We start from the raw sequence: 21,604 nt of genomic DNA on the forward strand, positions 1-21,604 counted from the left end.
ACTATACAATGCAAAGAATGTTATAGTAAGGGAGACGTGGGGTGATTGAATACATACAGCAATGGAGTTTAGGAGTCCCAGACATAGTCCCTGAAGAAGTGATGTTGTACTGAAGGAAGCAGGGTTAACCAGTGGAGAAAAAATATTCCAAGCAGAGTACCACAGGGAGTTCAAGGTTATACTATCTTGCTGATATTCTAGTCACCAATTAAGGGCAAGTCCATGGGCTTTCCCAGTTAACCAAGCTGTAGGTAGTGCCCTAGTACAATAAATAATTTAGATTATCTTAAAACATGGTAAATAATAATGGTAACCTTTGATTGAGTAATCTCATCTCTTAAGGTACTTTCAGGGTCTTAATTTATTCTTGGAATATAGTCACTATATGTCCTTATAAACTTACAGAAAATTAAAGCTATCCTGATATAAGAATGGTGTGATTTGTTTTCCACGACTCTAAAAGCATAACTGTTTAAAGGACATATAGACTGGCTTATATAAATGACAACAAACCAGGAACAGGCAGCCTGAGGCATCACCAGCGGTCAGTTAGGTAGTGCTTACCTCATCACACTTTCTGCAAGAGTTTCTGCTTTTCTCCTGAGGGCACTCTTCCATTCCTTCCTGTTCTTTTAGCCTGAATGTTTATATCTCCTGCCATGTACCTGAAGAACTACTCATAACGTTTCACTCTTTCTGTCCATGTAGAATATCTATCTATTCATTTATATATTTCTTTATAACTAGATTTATATTGATAAACTTTTAACTGTTTAGTCTTTACTATAATACAGAAAAAATGCAGGCTTATTGTAAAAAAATACAGAAAGCAAAGAGACAAATGGAAAATAAACTCTGATCCCACTAGTAATAATGTCTATCAACCTCTTTATAAATTTCTTATCATCTATATTTTTTATATTTTGTCATTCCTTTTTACAAAATGAAACCAAATTGTATCTTAAAAACTGCTTTTCTCCCAGTAATTATATATCTTCTCATGTTAGTACGTAAACTCCTGCAATGTTTTAAATGATTGAATAGTCTTTAAATGAATTATCAAAATATATTAAAACATATGCATATATTTTAAGTCTTTATTGAATATATTTGTTAGGCAGTGACTGAGCATGTTTAAATGGCATCCTTATACTTAATGTTATTATGTGTATCCAGGATTATTTTCTTAGAATAAATTCTGGGAGTAAAGTGATCCATCAAAGGATATGCAGAATTTAAGGCTGTTGATAACTTATTGCTAAATTGCCTTGTGAAAAAATTATCATATGCTGTATAAGTATCTGTATATACTGTGGGCTATTAAAACATTTTAAGACTTCTCACTTAGTGAAACAATGACATTATAAGATAATATTAGAAAGTAAAATTAAATAGGTTAAATAATAAAAAAATTATTAAAATAGCATTAGGGAAATCAGTAGAATTCTTTGAAGTATAAAAAAGTGTGTGTGGTGTAGGCTTATTTAGTGCTTATTCTAGAAGTAATATTTCTAATTTTATAGTTTCTGCATTTACTCTTCTTTAGTATATGAAACAAATGGGATATACGGTAAACAGATTAACAACTGCCCAACTTCAAGGTCTGTGTCTCTCCAGAGAAAAGTGCAGGGTGCCTTCCTGGCAGTGATGTTTAAGTGATTAAGTGACACATGCCTCATGCATTAGAAGCTTCAATCGTGACGGCTGCTGTTGAAAGGAAAGTAAAATAAGAAATTTAGTAAGCCCTTGGGAGGTGAGAAAGGTGTAGAATACTGGGAAATGAGGTTGAAAGACAATATGATAACGGTTTTCTTTTATGTCACTTGTTACCCTTCCCTCACCCAAGTAATACGGAACAGCATAAATTACTATTCCAAACTTTCCATCTGGACACATTGATTCTGAATTTTATCATCTCCAGTGACATTGAAGATTTTGGAAACACAATGATTTTACTAGACCAAAGGGGAAAATTAAAAAATCAAATGATTTAGAGGAGTTATTTATTAAAGGTAATGAAGTCCACTGGTCAAATGTAAATTATTTAACATATATTTGCTCTGCATGTTTTCAAGTTTAAATGTAGAACGTAAACTTAACTTTGTGTCATTGTGCAGTGTACATACGAAGTTCTGTTTTTGTTTCATAAAAACAAACACAAGTGTCACTTAGCATTTTCTTCCTTGTCCATGTATAAAAACCTTGTCTGAGCCATCATAGCAAGAGGCCATTTATTATTTGGTGGCATCTTTCACTAGAATTCCTTGAAGGCAGTGATATTTTTCACTCATATATTTACCTGTCCCCTATTTGGAGCTAAGTAAATTTTTATTAAGCAGATCTAGTGAAGGAGAAAAATACTTGAAAGGCATTAAAATACTACTTTTGAGAAAATTAAACTACATTGTGCTTTTAAGAGATAAGAAATAGTACACTATGCATTACTGTAAGGAAGCCTAACAACTTGATTTTTAGATGTATTATTACAGCTGCTGAGTGAGCTATCTGAATAAAGACCCAAATAAATATATTCAACTTTATTAATATCCTTTAAAAATTTTTGTTAAATTTTTAATTACAGTTGACATACAATATTATATTAGTTTCAGATGTGCAACTTAGTGATTAGGCATTTATATAGCTTACAAAGTGATCCCTCAGTAAGTATAGCAGCAGCCTGACACCATACATAGTTATTACGATATTCCTTATTCTGTACCTTTTACATCCCCATGACTGTTTTTATAACTGGCAATTTGTACATCTTAATCCCTTAAACTTTTTCACCCATTCTGCCATCCACCCTCCCATCTGGCAACCATCAGTTTCTTATTTGTATCTATAAGTTTGTTGCTCTTTTGTATATTTATTTTCTTAGATTCTACATATAAGTGAAATCATATGGTATTTGTCTTTGTCTGACTTATTTCACTCAGCATATTACCCTCTAGGTCCATCCATGTTGTTGCAGATGCCAAGATTTCTCTTTTTTATGGCTGAGTAATATTCCATTGCACATATGTAGCACTTCTTCTTTATCCATTTGTTTATTGATGGACGCTTAGGTTTCTTCTATATCTTCGTAATTACTATTAATGCTGCACTGAAGAACATAGGAGTGTATATATCTTCTTGATTTAGTGTTTTGGATTTTCTTGGGTAAATACCCAGAAGTGGAATTACTGAGTTATATAGTAGTTCTGTTTAAAACTTTTGAAGGAACCTCCATATTGTTTTCACAGTGCTTGCACCATTTTATAACTCACCAACAGTGTTTGAGGGTTTCTTTTTCTCCACAATCTTGCCAACCCCTGTTTGTTGATTTATTGATAGGCTTCATTCATTGTGGTTTAATTTGCATTTCCCTTTAGTGATGCTGAGCATCTTTTCATGTCTATTGGCTATCTGTATATTCTCTTTGGAGAAAAGTCTATTCAGGTCCTCTGCCTTTTTTTCAATTGAATTATTTTTTTGGTGTTAAGTTGTATGAATTCTTTATATATTTTGGATATTAGCCCTTTATCAAATATATCATTGGCAAATATATTCTCCCATTTAGTAATTTTGTCTTTTAGTTTTGTTAATGGTTTTTCTCACTGTGCAATAGCTCTTTAGTTTGATGTAGTCCCATTGGTTTATTTTTTCTTTGTTTTCCCTTGCCTGAGGAAACATATCCAAGAAATTGTTATTAAGAGTGATTTCAAAGAGTTTACTGCCTAATTTTCTTCCAAGACTTTTATTGTTTCAGGTCTCACATTTAAGTTTTTTATCCATTTTTATTTTATTCTTATATATGATAAGGTTGTCTTGTTTCATTTTTTTGCATGTATCTGTCCAGTTTTCCCAGCACCATTTATTGAAGTGACTGTCTTTACCCCATTGCATATTCTTGTCTCCTTTGTCATAGATTAACTGACCACATACAGGTGTAGGATTATTTCTGGGTGCTCTATTCTGTTTCTTTCATCTGTAGGTCTGTTTTTATGCCAGTACCAAAGATTTCTGTGGCCTTTTAGTATCGTTAGATATCAGGTAGCATAGTACCTCCAGCTTTGTTCTTCTTTTTCAAGATTGCTTTGGCAATTCGGAGTCTGTTGTGGTTTCATATAAATTTTAGGAATATTTGGTGTTCTAGTTCTGTTAAAAAAAATGCCATTCATATTTTGATAGGGATTGCATTGAATCTGTAGATTGTATCATGCACCCATTGCCCAAAGCAGTCTCTTTCGTCCCCATTCATCCCCACTTTGCCCATCTCCACCTACCTCCGCCCTCCTTTTCCTCTGAGTATCACTACACTGTTGTCTGTGTCTGTGTAAATTTTCTTTTAAATATTATATTTTTATCATTTAAAATATTAACTTCTGGTAAACTCTTCTATACATCTTATATTCAAAATGTTTAAAACAACATTGAGTTCCTGTTTTATTTCCAATTCTGTATTCAACTTTTTAAAATTTAACATTCTAGAACATTAAATATTCTCAAAAATTATATGTGACTATATTAAATATTTCTCATCCATATCTCCTTGTTGAAAACTTAGGTTGTTTCCAAATTTTAATATATACTGGCGTCCTTAAATCTAAATCTTTGTGTTCTGAATATCACAGCTACTTTTCTTAATCTAAATTCCTAGGAACAGAATTGTTCAGATCTTGATTAAGTTCATAGTACCAAACTGTATCCTAAAAAGATTGAACCATTTTATCTTCTTACCAGCAATTTATGAATATTCATTCACTGCATATTTAAAAATGCTGGGTAGCCATGTACAGAGTTCTGCCTTGCTTACTGTTAGACCACTTCAGGGTATTGTTGCTTGGATTTAGACTCTTACATCTGCTAGTTATCTCTACAGTTCCTAGAGCTAATATGTAGGCTCAGGTGCCAAAGCAGAATTACTAGTATAATGATATCATCTCATACGGGTATCAGCAAGAGACCAGTTTAATCATTTTTTAAAAAGGCAGAAATTGCCAACTCTTATATCATGCTTACTATATGACAGGATCTGTTGTAAGCACTTTACCTCTATTAGCACATATTAATCCTTGCCACAGCCCTTGTAAAGGTTATACTGTTAGTATGCCCTTTTATAGGTGAGGAATCTGATTCACAAAGAGGTTCAGTAGTTTATTCAAGATCTGAATTTGGGGGACTAAAACCAATGTATTTATGCTCAGGAAAGATGTATTAATTTATTCGTTTGCTTTTATTGAGCTAAATAACATTTATTTATTTTAGGTACAAAAAGCCTTCCAAATTACTCAGAACCTACTATCTCTATGTTTGCATATATTTAAGTAGAATAATTTTGCACATATACTATAGCTGTTTTTAATGACAGTGTTCTCTAAACAATTTCCCATGTCAATAAATATAGATCTATATCAACATTTTATTGGCCTTATAGTATTCATTATGGATGAAATAAAATCGATTATATAGTTTGTAGATATACCATCATCTATTTAACTGGTCCCCTTCTTTGGTCACTTTGATAACAAACACATAGTTGTTGGCTGATGTAACTTATTCTGTGCAAACATCTTCAGTCTTGTAATTCCCTCAGGATGAATTCCTAGAAATGACAGTTGGTAGGTATGTGTTGCTTAACATTGCATCCTTGCTCCTGTCCATTTGCTACGCTATCATTATCTCCTCAAAGATTGATATCTTTTAGGTGGACATCCCAGTTTTAGCCAGGAAGTGTAACATCTTCTCTGTAAGAGTCTTCCATGTTCTTAATATTCAGATTAGTGTCTTTTTTCCCCAAACTCATATCAGCTGAAATATTTATGATTTGAAGGATTATAATGATTATTGGTGTTTTCTGGGTGTTTTGTTTGTTTAATTTTGGTTTCAGAGAACTTACTATTGCTTCCTCTACCGGTAACGATATTTTTTAAAGAAAGGATTTGAGTATTATTTTTACTCATGGAGTTAAGGTCTCCCAAGAGCATCCCAGGTGTAGGAACTTTGTAAATAGTATACTTTAGGTCTTGCTACTCAAAGCCAGGTTCATTGACAAGTACCATCAGCATCACCAAAGAACTTATTGCAAATACACGGTCCCAGCCCCACTCTGCCTACTGAATCAGAATCTGCATTTTAGTAAATTCCCAGGTGATTCCTGTGCTCTTTACTATTTGAGAATCATTGCTTTAGGCTATTCTGTTCCCAGCTCTTATTCGTCATTTATACACAGCTCACTTTGCTACTGGTAGTAATTGCTTTTGCTGTATGTTGCACTTTGCTGTGTGCTAGTAAACACTGGCCTTTCTTTGAAAAATCTTGCTATTTTTTATGTGTCTAGCTCAAAACAAGTATCATTCCATAGTTGAGTTAGAAGCTGTTGTATTGATTTTGGCATTTTAGAGCTAGCTGAATTATTAATTTGGCTTCATTTTGCAGACAGAAACATTTTAAAATCAAAGATCTTGTGAAACCTAGTGCCCTCTCTCATGAAGCGGTTAGCCTTCTCTTACAGATATGCTAGTGCTAATGAATTTTTTATAATAGCTATAAATAAGTAACTATCATCCTAAAAACAAGCATTATGTTTATCTGAATATGCTTACTTTGCAAATTCATTGTTTCAAAGAGCTCAAATGTGCATTTAAAATGAGAAACATGATAAATTTTTTTTTTGAGATTACAGTTGTTTGCTGAAATAACAAAGTATATTTTTAGATGTTACCTTTTCAAATGTTACACAAAACTGCTAAAGTGTTGCTCATCCATCAGAACATAAAGGTATCCTTCACTCTCTAAACTCAGGAACCAAATAGATTTGAACACATTTTTTAGAGATACACATTTCAACTTCAAATTACTCTAAGGGATATTATCTATATACTAGTGGCCCGGTGCACAGATTTGTGCACAATGAAAGGAAATTAATTAGAAGAAATATTTTAATATTGCTATTTGCACTTTCTCTATAATAGAAGTGTCAGAGATGAAAGAAAATTAGTAAAATGTATATGAAAATAATATATAAATTCATTAATAAACTAGAGGCCCGGGGCACAAAAATTTGTGCACTCGGGGGGGGGGGGGGGGTGGTTCCTCAGCCCGGCCTGTGCCCTCTCGCAGTCTGGGACCCCTCGGGGGATGACCACCTGCTGGCTTAGGCCTGCTCCCCAGGGGATTGGGCCTAAGCTGGCAATCAGACATCCCTCTGGCAGCCTGGCAGCCCTTGGGGGATGTCCACTTGCCAGCGGGGAGCAGACCTAAGCTGCAGTCAGACATTCTTAGCGCTGCTGAGGAGGCAGGAGAGGCTCCCACCACCACTGCTGTACTGGCAGCCGTCAGCCTGGCTTGTGGCTGAGCAGAGCTCCCCCATGTGGGAGTGCACTGACCACCAGAGGGCAGCTCCTGCATTGAGCATCTTCCCCCTGGTGGTCAGTGTGTGTCACAGTGACCAGTCATTCCCAGTCTTTCTGCTGTTAGGGTCAATTTGCATATTACCCTTTTACTATATAGGATAGAGGCCTGGTGCACGGATGGGGGCCGGCTGGTTTGCCCTGAAGGGTGTCCCGGATCAGGGTGGGGGTCCCGCTTGTGTGCCTGGCCAGCCTGGGTGAGGGGCTGATGGCTGTTTGCAGCTGGTCACGCCCCCTTCAGGGTGGGGGTCCCCACTGGGGTGCCTGGCCAGCCTGGATGAGGGGCTGATGGCTGTTTTTAGCCTGGCCGGCGACTGAAGCTCCCAGCCTCTCCTTTTTTTCTTTTTTCTTTTTATTCTGGGATTTATTTACCTTCTATAATTGAAACTTTGTTGCCGTCACTGGAGCTGAGAGCCGGCTCCTACTCCAGCTCTGAGGCCACGGCCTGCTGAAAGCAGGTATCTGGGGTTTGTTTAGCTTCTATAATTGAAACTTTGTTGCTTTCGGAGCTCAGAGCCGGGCCACGGCAGGCTGGGAACCTTAGCTTCCTCTATCACTCGCTTCAGCTTCGTGGCTGCTGGCCGCCATCTTTGTTGGTTAATTTGCATATCACCCTGATTAGCCAATGGGAAGCGTAGCGAAGGTACAGTCAATTACCCTTTTTGTCTTTTATTAGATAGGGTAAACAATAACAACATGATATAACAACAAAAAAGACATGATATAAAAACAAAAACATGATATAAAAACATTGATAAAAACAGTGACTGCTAAATTGATTAAACTTATTCTAATATCTCCCTGTATACCACATTAAGAGTAAAAACACTTTCAGAGTGCTTGACTAATTTCCCTTGTGATGAAGTATTTACAACTTTAACGTCACACGGTCTTCAAACTTAAGAGAAAGCAACATATAACTGACCATCTCCGAAAACAGTTTCAGGTAGTAATATTCCTACTCTTTCTAGAGTTTGTTCTTGTGATTTATTAGTAGTCATTGCAAATGCTGGCATCACGGGAAACTGTCTTTGAATTAATTTAAATGGGAGGCCAGTGTCAGACAGGGACTTCAGAATATCAATCAAAACAATCAAATTCAAGCCTGAGTCCTGGGTGCCTGCTGGCGGCTGGAGGGAAGCCCAGGTTCCGGATGCCAGAGGGAAGCCAGTGCCAGCAGCTGGCGGAAGGAAGGTCTACTCTTGCACGAATTTCGTGCATTGGGCCTCTAGTATAGATACAAAAGCCTAAGCAACTGTTCAACCGTCCAACTGGTAGCTGTGATGCACAATGACCACCAGGGGGCAGACGCTTTAACCAGTAGCTATGATGTACACTGACCATCAGGGGGCAGATGCTTAATGCAGGAGCTGCAAAGCTGCGATGACTTGACAGCTGCGGTGGTTCTCAGGTGATGCACCCAGGACCAGAGAGCAGGGAGGCCAATTCGGGGGTGTGTCACCCAAGAACCGCCCTCTCGCAATCCGGGACCCCTCGGGGGATGTCGGAGAGCTGGTTTCAGCCCGATCCTTGCAGCCAGGCCGAGGGACCCCACCACTACACGAATCCGTGCACCGGGCCTCTAGTGTTATTATACTAGTATATAGGCTCCTCCTCCTCCTTGAAGTTATTACTATTTACAATGCGTGTGACATATGATTAAAGGGATAATAATTTTTTGCTGAGGGAATGAACCCAGAAAATTATAGGCAACTAGCAGCTAGAAACATCAGAGTCCTCACTAAAAGGGATGCTGTGCCCTCAGACAATTACCTGTTATCAAAGTTGTATCACCTGCTTTCCCTGAACTGTAGCAAAGGTATAAGATGGCTTTCTGCTACAAGTTTAACTACACTGTACAAACTTTTAAGAAAATCTTGCTACTAACAAATTTTTAAAAAATGCAGAGTAGAAAAGCTATTAAATCAAAACTAGGGGAGGAAAATAGATGTAACTTGGGAAAGGGATAGAGCAGATGAATATTTTATGTACCTATACAAAAATAGGACCACATTCCCATGCCAGGATTTTTCTTTGCTTTTCAAAAGCCACCCAATGGTAATATATCACAAAGAAGTTTAGGAATATTAAAAGGGGCTTTATGCATCTCCATTGAAAAGGCACAGTGGAGATTTAGTAATGGGTCTTCAGAAATTAATGACTGTGTAGTATAAAATTTTATTTCATCTTCCATTGATTGATTGCAGCATTTAAAATACATTGTGCACTGAAGCAGGGTGTTTTTTTTAAATACCCATTTATTCACAATATATTTCCCTGCCATATTCTTTTATTTTTTTCATTAATTTGATTGGGGTGACATTGGTCAATAAAATTATACAGGTTTTGAGTGTACAATTCTATGATACATCATCCGAATATTATGTGCCCACCACCTAAAGGTTAATTTTCTTCTGTCGCCATATATTTTACCCCCTTTACCCTTTACAACTGTCCTACCTGCTTCCCTCTGGAAACCACTGTACTGTTGCATGTGTCTATGAGTTGTTTGTTTTCTTGTTTGTTCATTTGTTGCTGCCAGTTTTGTGTGTGTTTTTTTAATCCTCACCCAAGGATATTTTTTTTTACATTGATTTTAGAGAGAGAGGAAGGGAGAGAGAAAACAAACATCGGTGTGAGAGAGAGACATCAATCGATTGCTTCCTGTACATGCCCCAACTGGGGATTGAACCCACAACCTTGGTATGTGCCCTGACCAGGAATCAAACATATAGCTTTGTGGTGTATAGGACGATGCTCCAACCAACTGAACCACACGGCCAGGGCTATTGCTTTCAGTTTTATATCCCACATAGGACTGAAATCATGGTTCTTGACTTTTTCTGTCTGACTTATTTCACTTAGCATAATATTCTGAAGATCCATCCATGCTGTCCCAAATGGCAGTATTTTCTTAACCTTGTCACTTTTGACACTTTGGACGGGACAGTTGGGTTGGGGGAGGGTGCTGCCTGTGCCTTATTAGAAGTCTAACAGCATTCCTGACCTCCATACATTAGGTGCACAGGCACTGATAGCATTCACATTCCCAGTCATTCAGTCATGGCAGTAAAATGTTTCCAGTTATTGCCCAATGTCCCCTTTGGGCAAAATCACACCAGGTAAGAACCATTGCTCTCCAGTGGTTCTCAACCTTCCTGATGCCGCAACTCTTTAATATAGTTCCTCATGTTGTGGTGACCCCCAACCATAAAATTATTTTTGTTGCTACTTCATAACTGTAATTTCCTACTGTTATGAATCGTAATGTAAATATCTGATATGCAGGATGTATTTTCATTGTTGGCAACCCACAGGTTGAGAACCGCTGCTAGACTATTTTGCATCCTTTTTGAAGGATAGAAAAGAATACAGGTTTGCAGAATGTTCACAGCGGGGAGATAAGTATACCATAATCTTATTTTTGTAGAAAAAAAAGTCATGCACACACACCAAAAAACAAAATTGAAATCACATATAAAATACTAACAACAGCTGTCTTGGTTATCCATGATAAAGTGTGACTTGGGGTTTTTCCTTCATATTTTTCTTGCATTTATTATTTTTTAATTAGAACAATAACATCCTCTATATCACATTCAATCATTTAAGTGGAAGATACAATGTCTTAGTTTGCTTTGGTATTTATAACAAAAATAATGTAGGTGGATAAACACATATTTGTTTCTCACAGTTCTGGAGCTTGGGAAGTCCAAGATCAAGGTGCTGACAGATTCATTGTCTGGTGAGAGCTTGCTTCTTGGCTCCTAGAGGGCCATCTCCCTGCGCCCTCACATGTTGGAAGGGGCAGGGGAGCTCTCTGGGCCCTCTTGTACAGAGGCACTAACCCCATTTTTGAGTTAACCCTCATGGCTTAAGCACCTCCCAAAGGCCCCACCTCCAAATACCATCACATCAGGGGTAAGGATTTCAACATATGAGTTTGGGGGGACACATTTAGTCCATAACATACAGGTAATTTCCACAAATTGGGCAACATTGAAAATTTTAATTTAGACTATTATACATAGCATTATGCTTTAAAGGCTTAAGTAAATATTGTATGTGAACTGAATTTTTATTGATGTCCCTGGAACTAGAATAAAGTATGTGCCTAATATTTTCTTTTTTTGCTTAACCAGTATAAAGATAGTTATAAACTAAAGCACTTTTTTAGTGAACTAGATTGTTCTACTTTCTGCCTGTTATGTTACTTATCAAAAAAGCTTGCTTATTCCCATAGGGGAGGTTAAAACTAGGCCACCACACCGTAGATACAATAGAATGAATAAGATGTAACTTTTTTTAGTCACATGTTTCTGACTAGCCTAAAGAGGCATAATGTGTCTCAATTATTCCTATCTTCTTAGAACTTCGTTTTATTTAAAAATAAGAATAAGTTGGCAATCTCAGCTGTCTTTTTTTTCACCTCACTATGACACAAATGAAAGAGAACTTCATCCGCATCTCAGGAACATCTCTAGATTTACACATACTCCCCTACTCCCCATCTATAACCATTCCCCTTTTCTCCCCAATCAAGAAAGAAAATTAGAATGCATATAGATTTAGAGTATGAGGATAAGAAAAGAGAATAGATTAGAAATAAGGAATTTAGAAACTAAATTGTAAACATTGCTAATTTATTAAGCATATTAAAATATCTCCTTCATTCAATTGATGCTGAGTGCATACTACATAGCAGGCAGTGTATCCAGCACAGAGCTTGCAGTCTCATGGCAGTGGCACATATTAATCAAGCTCTCATTCACAAATATGTAAAATTCAAACTACAATAAATGTTGTAATGGAGAAATGCATGTTGCTATGAGAGCACATAACTGGGGACCTATTTCATTTTTTATTTGTTTGTTTGTTTATTTATTTATTTATTGTTTTAGTTCTGCAAAGACCTTTATTGGATGGTGCCCTTGACCGGAATCGAACCTGGGAACCTTCAGTCTCTAGGCCGATGCTCTATCCACTGAGTCAAACCGTCCAGGGACTGGGGACCTATTTTAGATTAAGGAGTCAGAAAAGGTGTTCCTGAAATTATATCTTTATAGTTTTGGAGTTCAAAAAAGAGGCCAGGGCTAGAATTATAAATCTAAAAGTCTTTTATATACAGGTAGTGGCAGAAACTGTGGGTCCTTTGTCTAGGGAAATTATATAGATTGGAAAGGAAAAATGAGGAGGCAGTTTAGAAGTAAGCCTTAAAGAAATCCAACTTCATAGGAGATAAAAGGAAGATGAACCAAAGAGGAAGAAAAAACATTTTATCATAAAAATCAAGAGAAGCGACATATATTTAAAGACATTTTTAAATTTTAAGAAGATAATGATCAACAGTGTCAACTGCAACCAAGAGATCAAGAAAGATGAAAACTTAAAAATATCTATTGGATCTAGTAACAGCTAAAAATAAGTTGAAGAATATTTGCAAAAGTGAAAAAATTTAGAAAACAAGTAGAGACAGTTTATTTGAGAAGTTTGGCTCTGACAGAAGGAGAGAGAAGGAAGGTGGTAGCTAGAACAAAGTGCAAGACTAAGAGAATTCTGTGTGTATGTGATGCGAGAAGCCATTGGAGAAAGAGAAGGCCTGGATGCATGGAGAATTTGAAAGGAATGGTGACTGGTGGAGGTTTCAGTAGAGTCATATCAGAGAGCCAGTGGCTTAGTCACAAAAGACCAGAATTCTTCCCACAGATTTGACACTGGAGTTGGGAACAGCCTACCAAGAAGAGAAGAGTATAATACAATTTAACGATTAGAGAAACATATAGAGTTTTATTTAAAAGATATTTTTAGAGAAGCCTTGGTTTTAGTGATGAATTAGATGATTTTCTAAATTTTCTTATATTCCTATTATGTGCTTAGAAGGATTCAAGGAAGTCTCTACCTTGTCTCTCTAAGATAAGCTAAGAATCTTAAAGATTGTTTCCTTTAGCAATGTTTTCCAGTTCACTGAATCTATCTTCTTTAACCTGGCTCTTTTACATTTAAAATTTCCATTTGGGTTCTCTTTCAAATTCACTTTTTGTTTTATTATTATATTATTTTTATTATATTATATTTTTATTATATCTTGTTTTGCCTTATTGACTGTATTCCTCTTTTAAATTCTCTTTTAACATACTTATTTTAAAATTTTTATACATTTTTCAGTCACATGTAATTCTTCAAAGGTGAATTCTTCCATTCATACATCTACTTATACTTTTCATGGGGATTGCATTGAATCTATAGATTGCTTTGTGTAGTATGGACATTTTAATGATGTTGATTCTACCAATCCATGGACACGGTATATTCTTCCATTTGCTATGCCTGTCTCCAAGGGACGTGGACTGGTGCCGTGCAGCTTCCTTCTGACCTTGTCCCGGTGGTCACACATGTCTCTCTCTCCCGCCCAGATCCCCGATTCTACCGTTCTCTAGGTGTGCTGTGCCCCTCCCAGCTGTGAATTGTCTCACCAGCTGTGTCTACTTCGCCAATTCCAGTTGGATGTTACTCAATTTAGGTGCCCCGTCTATCTGCTCTGGGATAAGGCTCAGTACGTGTCTACCTATTGAGCCACCATTTTTTCCTTCCGCCAGGTTTTTGAACACTTTATGTAGCTTTATTTTTTTAATTAGCACTTAAGGGAGGCTTATTGCATTAGCCTGTTTTCCCATATTGACCAAAAGTGTTTTTTGGGGAATATAAAAAACTCTTCCAATTGTTTCCTAAAATATATTTTTGATGACCAAAATGGAAGTGTTATCCATGGGAAGAGATCCTCATCTCTACCAGTTGCTTGTAGGGGTGGTCTTCTTGCAATATCCCAAGAAAATGAATTTTCAGAGACTCACACGAGTGGATAAGGTGTTGTAGAAAGCTTTATTTCTGTTGAATTACACCCCATTTCCAAGGTCCCACTTCCCCTTGTCCTGCCAAGGAAGAAGTGTAGCTTCTTCAGCAGAGCTAGAATCAGAGACAGTTTCCAGAGTTTCCTCTCCATGTTGGAGCAGTCTAGTCCAGATCAGGCTAGCTTAGCTTGTGTTCCTTGCTGCAGTCCATCAGTCCATTTTGTGTGGGGTCAGCAGGGCCACATGGCTATGGAGGAAACACAAGCAAATGCAAAAGAGCAAATTCCTTTAGTTAGGGGATTATCTATTCCCAAATTTTGCGGGTTTGCAGTGACCCTGCCTACTTTGGGCAATGATCTCTGTTTCCAGGTTTTGAACTGACAGTCATCTTCCCTATGTTGTACCAATTTTACTGTGCATGCATCTATTTCCCTTTGTTGGACCCCTTCCCCCAGTGGTCTGCAGGGAATGGGCTGGTGGTTCCCTGGGAGTGCAAAGTTGCAGCTTCCTGGTGAAGCTGCCCAAATGACATCCATAATATCTGGCCTTCTTTTTACTCCTTTCCTATTATTAGTAACTAGCTAATTACAGAAGCTAGTATATATTAGAAATGCAAAACTATCAAATTTGGAATATGCATTTGTACAAATTTGAAGTCATATTCTGATACTAGAAATACAGATTCTTATGACACAATGACATAAAAATTTACATTTTTTAAGAATCATAAATGAAAAGAATTCTGTAACATATATGTCTGTATATTTAGAGTAGCTTTCCTGTGCCATTCCTTAATTACTGCTATTTTCTGATAACTTTAATAGCTAAATTTTTTCCATAACTAGCATGGACTTTGTATCAAATATAGAAGGAGTTCTTACCATTTGCAACAGCATGGATGGAACTGGAGAGCATTATGTTAAGTGAAATAAGCCAGTCAGAAAAAGATAAATATCACATGATCTCACTCATTTATGGAATATAATGAACAACATAAACTGATGAACAAAGATCCAGAGACAGAGAAACATCGATCAGACCGTCAAACCTCAGAGGGAAGGTAGAGGAAGGTGGGGGTAAGGGGGAGAGATAAACCAAAGGACTTATATGCATGCAAACAGGCCTAACCAATGGACACAGACAACAGGGGGGTGAGGGCATGAGTGGGGGTGGGGGGTTATGTGGGGATAAGGACACATATGTAATAACTTAATCAATAAAGAAATTTTAAAGAATGCAATAGAATAAGGTTTAGAGAAATGTAGGCAGACTTGCAGTTTATGTGAAGAGGTTAAAAGATATAATGAAAAGATGAGGGAGGAAAGAATTTGTTCTAGGAATGAATCATAGTCCACAAAGTCAGGTATTCAAGAAATGTAATTTTCAGTATTTTTAACTAAACGTTATTTGTACCTAACAAATATGTAATGGATATTTGCTGAGTGAATGAATAAATGATTGAGTAAATTTAATTTTTTTGAGCCCTCTTTCTGTTGGAGATTAGAAACTAAATCTTAATCAATACAGGACTTTTTCCCCTCCTTTCCCCCTAGGTATGTGTCCTCAGTTTCTAGGTCAGCGTAATGAAAGGGGGAATGAATATTTGGTGTGGTTGACACCTACTAAGCTGTCTGCATGGTTACTTTACTTTCTTTCTTGTATTGAGTGATTGATTGACAGTACTTTAACTGTCCACTCAATGCTAAGTCAGTGCTATCTTTTGCTGCTCCTTCTGTGCTAAGCGTGAGAGAATTTTGAGACCTTGCTTCCTCCTTAGAATATATTCTAGAGATTGGAGGTTGTGGGCTTCCCTGCTATCAAAACCCAAAATCTGATGGAATTTTCTATCCTGTCCATTATTCTCCGATTTAGGTGAATATGTTGCATACTGTTCTCTCAGAGATCCTCCAGATTTCTGCCCAAATCCCAAAGAATCTTTATCTAGTATATGTTGAGCATAGGAGATGGGGAAAGCAGAAGCAGGAAAAAAAACCTCTTCAATTCTATCATTTATACTCAGAATCCTGGCTTTTGAAAATCAAATGCCAAAATTTAATAATTTCTTTGTTATTTACATACTGCTGTGCCATCCATTCCTTGAGGCAATCAAACATTATCTATTTCTGCCTGAGTGGAGAAGGGTCATGGATAACAAGGTCCTGGAACAGAAAACACACTGGTTAATATATAAATGGAGGAGGTTTTTTTGCTACAAAGATACAAAGAAAATAAAGAAGTAAGTAAGAAGGCAGGAAGAGGCCCAAGAGCTTTAGTAAAGAAGAGAGAAGACTGAAAGAACTCTTTACTCTCTACTAATGAGTGACAGGCTGTGGTTTGGAGCAGCTGCATTTAGTGGATCTGGAACTGATTGACAGCTGTAAGGATTGGCACTGGAGGCTGAAAAATGGCTTTTATTATAGACGTGTTCACTCTCCATGGTAGCTCATAGCCCAATGGGACTTCTCACCTGCCTGGAGGCCAGAAACACAGATCTTTGACTTCCTTTTTAAAAACTTCAAAAGAAGTTTCGAAATGCAAATAAGAATAAAAATGTGAACTCAAAGGATATGATTATTTTAAGACTTCAGAGGGGAAAAAAAATCAAATTTTTCATCATAAAACCAGTGTCTCCTCCTTTACCAAAATGAAAATTAGCTGCTGCTGATTTTGGTTTCAAAATATCTTAAATTTTCAAGGCAACCACTCTGGTTCAGGTCCTTGGTACCCCATTCCTCAATTACTGCCCCTTTCTGCCACTTAAGACTCACATTCTTATAAATATACTAGAAGCCCTGTGCACTTGCCTGGCCTGTGGGGATCAGGCCGAAACCAGCTCTCCGACATCTCCCAAGGAGTCCTGGATTGTGAGAGGGCGCAGAGGGACCCCACCGGTGCAGGATCTGGGCCAGGGAGGGATCGTGGGAGGGTTCCAGGGCATGTCTGGCCTGTCTCACCCAGTCCTGATCGGCCAGACCACAGCAGCAAGCTAACCTACCAGTTGGAGCATCTGCCCCCTGGTGGTCAGTGCGCATCATAGCGACTTGTCAAACAGTCAGAGGGACAGTTAGCATATTATATATAGAGAGATTTTTCTTTTATATATATAGATTTTTCATATATATATAATTTTCCTTCTTTTTAAAGAGCTAGTTCTTAGGCCTTACTTGCTTGATATGTTCACTGCAGTATTCCTAGTGCCTTGTGTATCCGTGCTATGTACTGAGTTGTGTCCTCCCAAAATTCTTCTGTTGAAGCTCTAACCCCCAATGAGATAGGGATTTTAGGAGATAATAAAGATTAAATGTGGTCATATCGGAGGGGTGGAGGGGGTGGTCACATAGGATTGCTGGCCTTGTAAGAAAAGGAAGAAAGATCTCTTTGCATGCACAGAGGAAAGGCCGTGTGAGCGCAAAGAGAGAAGGTGGCCATCTGCAAGCTGGGAAGGGAGCCTTCTTCAGAACTCACCATATTTGGCACCCTGATCTTGGATTCCTAGCTTAAAGACAAAAATAAATGTTTGCTGTTTAAGCTACCCCGTCTGTGGTATTTTGTTATTGCAACCTGAGCAGACTAAGAAAGCCTGAAATAATGCTTATTAACTCACTCAATAAATATTTATTGATTGAGGGGGAAATTAGCAGTGCTGTGTTCAGGAACATAATGAAACCTCTCAGGCTAGCAAGGAATGGTCTCTACTGTAGGCTTTGCCGATCATAGTCTCTGTCACCACTGCTTAGTTCTGCCATGGTAGCACAAAGCAGCCATCCACAGTACAGAGGCAAAGAAGCATGGCTGTGTTCCAGTGAAGTTTTACTTACAGAAGCAGGCAGCAGCCTGTCTTTGGCCCATAGTCTATCACTTGCCCAGTCCTGACCAATAGCAACTGACCCACCTTATCTCTCCAAGGAATATTTCCTATTCCTTATTGGAAAAACCCTGTGTAGTCAGACTGACAGGTGCCTCATCCACACACTCCATGGTTTCCCCATACTTTCCTCTTAACTCAAATTTCCTTTCCACTTTCACCCTTCATTCCAATTTCTATTCTTCCCTCCAGGTCCAGGAGTTAAGAAAAAGTAAATAAAGCATAATCCATGCCCACAAGGGTCATATAAATGTAATAGAGGAGGATATATGGAGAATAAGCGTGCTTGCTGTAGAAGTATTGTGGAAGGTATCAGGAGAATAGTAGGGGCCTAAAAGAGGGGTGGAACATTTTTACAGAGGGCAGAGTAATAGAAGGAGAGTGATCAGGCGTCAGAGAGGAATCGGGAGACTGAGAGGAGGAGCAAGTCCACAAAGACAGGAAGGGGGAAGGCAAGCAAGGGGAGAGAGAGAGAGAGATGGGTGGGAGGGAGGGAGAGGGAGAGAGAAGCTGAAACATGAAAAGACGAGATGAGATAATTTTATTTATGTAAAATATGTGTGTACCTAGGTTAAAAATAAGAGGAAAAGATAGATCAGTATCTACTGATACAGGTATTCATGATATGTTAAGTGAAAAAGTAGCAGCGTGTTTATGTGCACATGTGCTTTTATATTTTGTGTGAGCCAAGATAAGGTATGAAAGGTCTTAACCACTGTTGGCTCAGGGATGGTTGCTTGTGAAAAGTAGGGAGTTAGCAGGCAAGTGGAGATGGTTATTGTGAGTTTAGCTCTAAATAACAGAACCTTGTCTGACAGGAGCAGCAGCCCACACAGACTAAGACAATCATTATACTTAGCAGGAAATTGAGAATCAGAGTGATTGAATAAGGTTAAGGTCACAATAACTTATTTAAGCCACAGGTATGTTTGACTTTACAGCCCAAACTCTGAACCACTTCTCTATACTGCATCCATAAAATTTCATACGGTGGTGGGGGTAGGACAAATGGAGAATCTGTAATCCTGGGTCTGGTATACCTTAACACTTACTAATTACTGCTGGTTACATAGAGATACAGGTGTGCTTAATGTGCTTAGGTATATGTTAGCATTTAGCATTATATAAAAAGAATAATGGAGATTTTGAGTTTTTTCAGTTTCTTCTTACTTTACAAGGTAGTATTTCTGTCAGTTTGAATATGTCACAGAAACAAATGTTATATGCTTTTATAAATATTTTCATTCATTTTAACAAAATGAATGAAAGTCAGTCTCTCTTTTTTCAAGGAAACTAATCTCATGCTGAACTAAGAAAAATTGGTTTTGCTTATGTTTTGCAGACTTTGACTAATGACATGAATACAGATGATGAAAATGAATATGTAGAAGAAAAGGAAAGCTACATCTGTGCAGTGTGTCTGGATGTTTATTTCAACCCATACATGTGTTACCCTTGCCACCACATCTTCTGTGAGCCCTGCTTACGGACTCTTGCCAAAGACAATCCTGCAAGCACTCCCTGCCCACTATGTCGGACAATTATTTCCAGAGTCTTTTTCCAGACAGGTAACTGTTTGCTTTCATTAACATGATTGCCTCTGTATTCTCTTTGTTCCAGATCTTAATGTATTTTATAAACTACTAGAGGCCCGGTGCACGAAATTTGTGCAGGGGGTAGGGGGCGGGGGTTGTCCCTCAGCCCGGGCTGCGCCCTCTCACAATCAGGGACCCCTCAGGTAGGGTCCCTAGGCCTGGCCGGCGATCAGGGCCTATCGGGGCTTTCCTTCCCCCTGCTGCCAGCAGTTGGCCCCGCCCCCGCCACTGCCACTGCTTGCCATCTGTGCAGCTCTTCCCCCCCCCCCCGCCCCCACCACCGGTCACCTCCCTCTGCAGGCAACAGGTGTGGGGTGCAATCGCTTGGCTGGCCCGGGCCTCCCTCTGCGGGATGATTGCTGGCCGTCCCTGCACACCCACCACAGCATCGCTGGCTGGGGGTCCCCGCCCACCCACCGCAGCACTACCAGCCAGGTGTCCTGGGCCTCCCTCTGTGGCCACCGGCCGAGTGGCCTGAGCCTCCCTTTTTGGGGCGATCGATTGTGGAGCCCCCCCCCCATCGATCGCCCCACAGAGGGTGACCTGGGCCTCCCTCTGTGATGCGATCATGGGGCGATGGTGGGGCCCCCCAACCAATCACATTGCACTCGCCTTGGCAGGCCTGGCGCCAGTGGTGTCATAGCGTGGTCATTTGGAAGGTCATCTGGACAGTCGTTCTGCTGTTCGGTCATTCGGTTGATTTGCATATTAGGCTTTTATTATAGATCATGAGAAAATTATTGAAAATCATATACAGTGTAGCGTAATTTGTTACTCTCCCTCCAGTTTATAAAGCAGTGCTTGCCCAACTCATAGAACTCTGTTAGAATCATAGGTTCATAGGTAAGAATAGTTTCTCACCTTTAATCCCTTACTCTATGCTGAGGTCTTTTCTAGATCATCCTAAGTAGCTATTTTTTAGTCTTTTCGTGGACTTCTCCAGTGTCAAGGATATTCCATTGAATCTTGAAGCAGCCCTATTGATTGTTCATTCCTCATATCTGCCTTCCACTATTACTCATTCTTTGGCCCTTGTTATTTTCTCTGGAGTATCAGAGGATATACCTGTAAATGTCCGAGAAAAACTATTATGCCTTCCCCCACACTGCAGATCATCTCAACCTTCTTATTGTTCTTAAGGTCTTTCTTCTTGAATGAGAAGAAAGTAAAACTGGAGCAAGGATTTGTTTATTTTATTATCATACAAAGATGGAATATAAAACAGTATTTAAAACACACTATAGATACAGAAACAAAGAAGTATTAAACAGATTGTCAAACTTCAGCGGGAAGGCAGGGGAGGGTGTGGGGGGCGGGTAAGAGATCAACCAAAGGATTTGTATGCACGCATATAAGCATAACTAATGGACACAGACACTAAGGGGGTGAGGGCATGTGCCGGGGAGGCCAGGGAAAGGTCAATGGGGGGGGGGGGGGGGGGAAGGAGACATATGTACTACTATTTGTAATACTTTAAACAATAATAAATAAATAAATAATATAAAATAAAATAAAACTTACTAATGAAGAGAGAAAAAGCTAATGAATGTGGATCATAGAGAACTGCCAAGAAAAGAGGGAAGAATGATAGCGGTGAGCAGAGCTAATATTTACTGAGTGCTGCACACAGTGTGCTAAGTGTTAAAGGAAAGAATGTCTATCTCCACATTCTTGCCTCAACCACATGTGATGGGGATCACAGTAAGTACAGTAAATTGGAGAAAACACATGGTACATTTTTCTCCCTGAAAAGAAAATCCAAGGACCCACCTGCAAGGGGGAATCAGATTTCGAAGATAAGCTTTGAGTAGCCTAACCCAGCCAGCTGCATGACAACTAGCAAACCTGGTTTTAGGCTTAGTAATCAAATCATGAAGAGAAAATAAAGCTACACCTCTTTGGTCT

The 21,604-nt window shown here is 38.6% G+C and overlaps 1 protein-coding gene and 1 long non-coding RNA gene across 3 annotated transcripts in view; one reads left to right on the forward strand and one right to left on the reverse strand.

The window, feature by feature from the left end:
- Nucleotides 1-21,604, forward strand: part of RNF180 (ring finger protein 180) — a 92,920-nt gene that overhangs the window by 48,497 nt on the left and 22,819 nt on the right. For both annotated transcript variants that reach the window (XM_070412049.1, XM_070412048.1), the window contains exon 5: nt 19,447-19,672. In XM_070412049.1, coding sequence (XP_070268150.1) covers nt 19,447-19,672 — 226 coding nt within the window. The remainder of the gene's footprint in view (nt 1-19,446; nt 19,673-21,604) is intronic.
- LOC139008618 (uncharacterized) overlaps nt 14,297-21,604 on the reverse strand; it is an 87,221-nt gene continuing 79,913 nt past the window's right edge. The window contains exon 7 of the long non-coding RNA XR_011471169.1: nt 14,297-14,486. This is a non-coding gene — a long non-coding RNA (uncharacterized lncRNA). The remainder of the gene's footprint in view (nt 14,487-21,604) is intronic.

The sequence above is a fragment of the Myotis yumanensis genome, unplaced genomic scaffold, assembly GCF_028538775.1.
Source record: "Myotis yumanensis isolate MYYU_CA2020_CCGP unplaced genomic scaffold, mMyoYum1.0.hap1 SCAF_4, whole genome shotgun sequence".
In the NCBI taxonomy this organism is placed as follows: Eukaryota; Metazoa; Chordata; class Mammalia; order Chiroptera; family Vespertilionidae; genus Myotis; species Myotis yumanensis.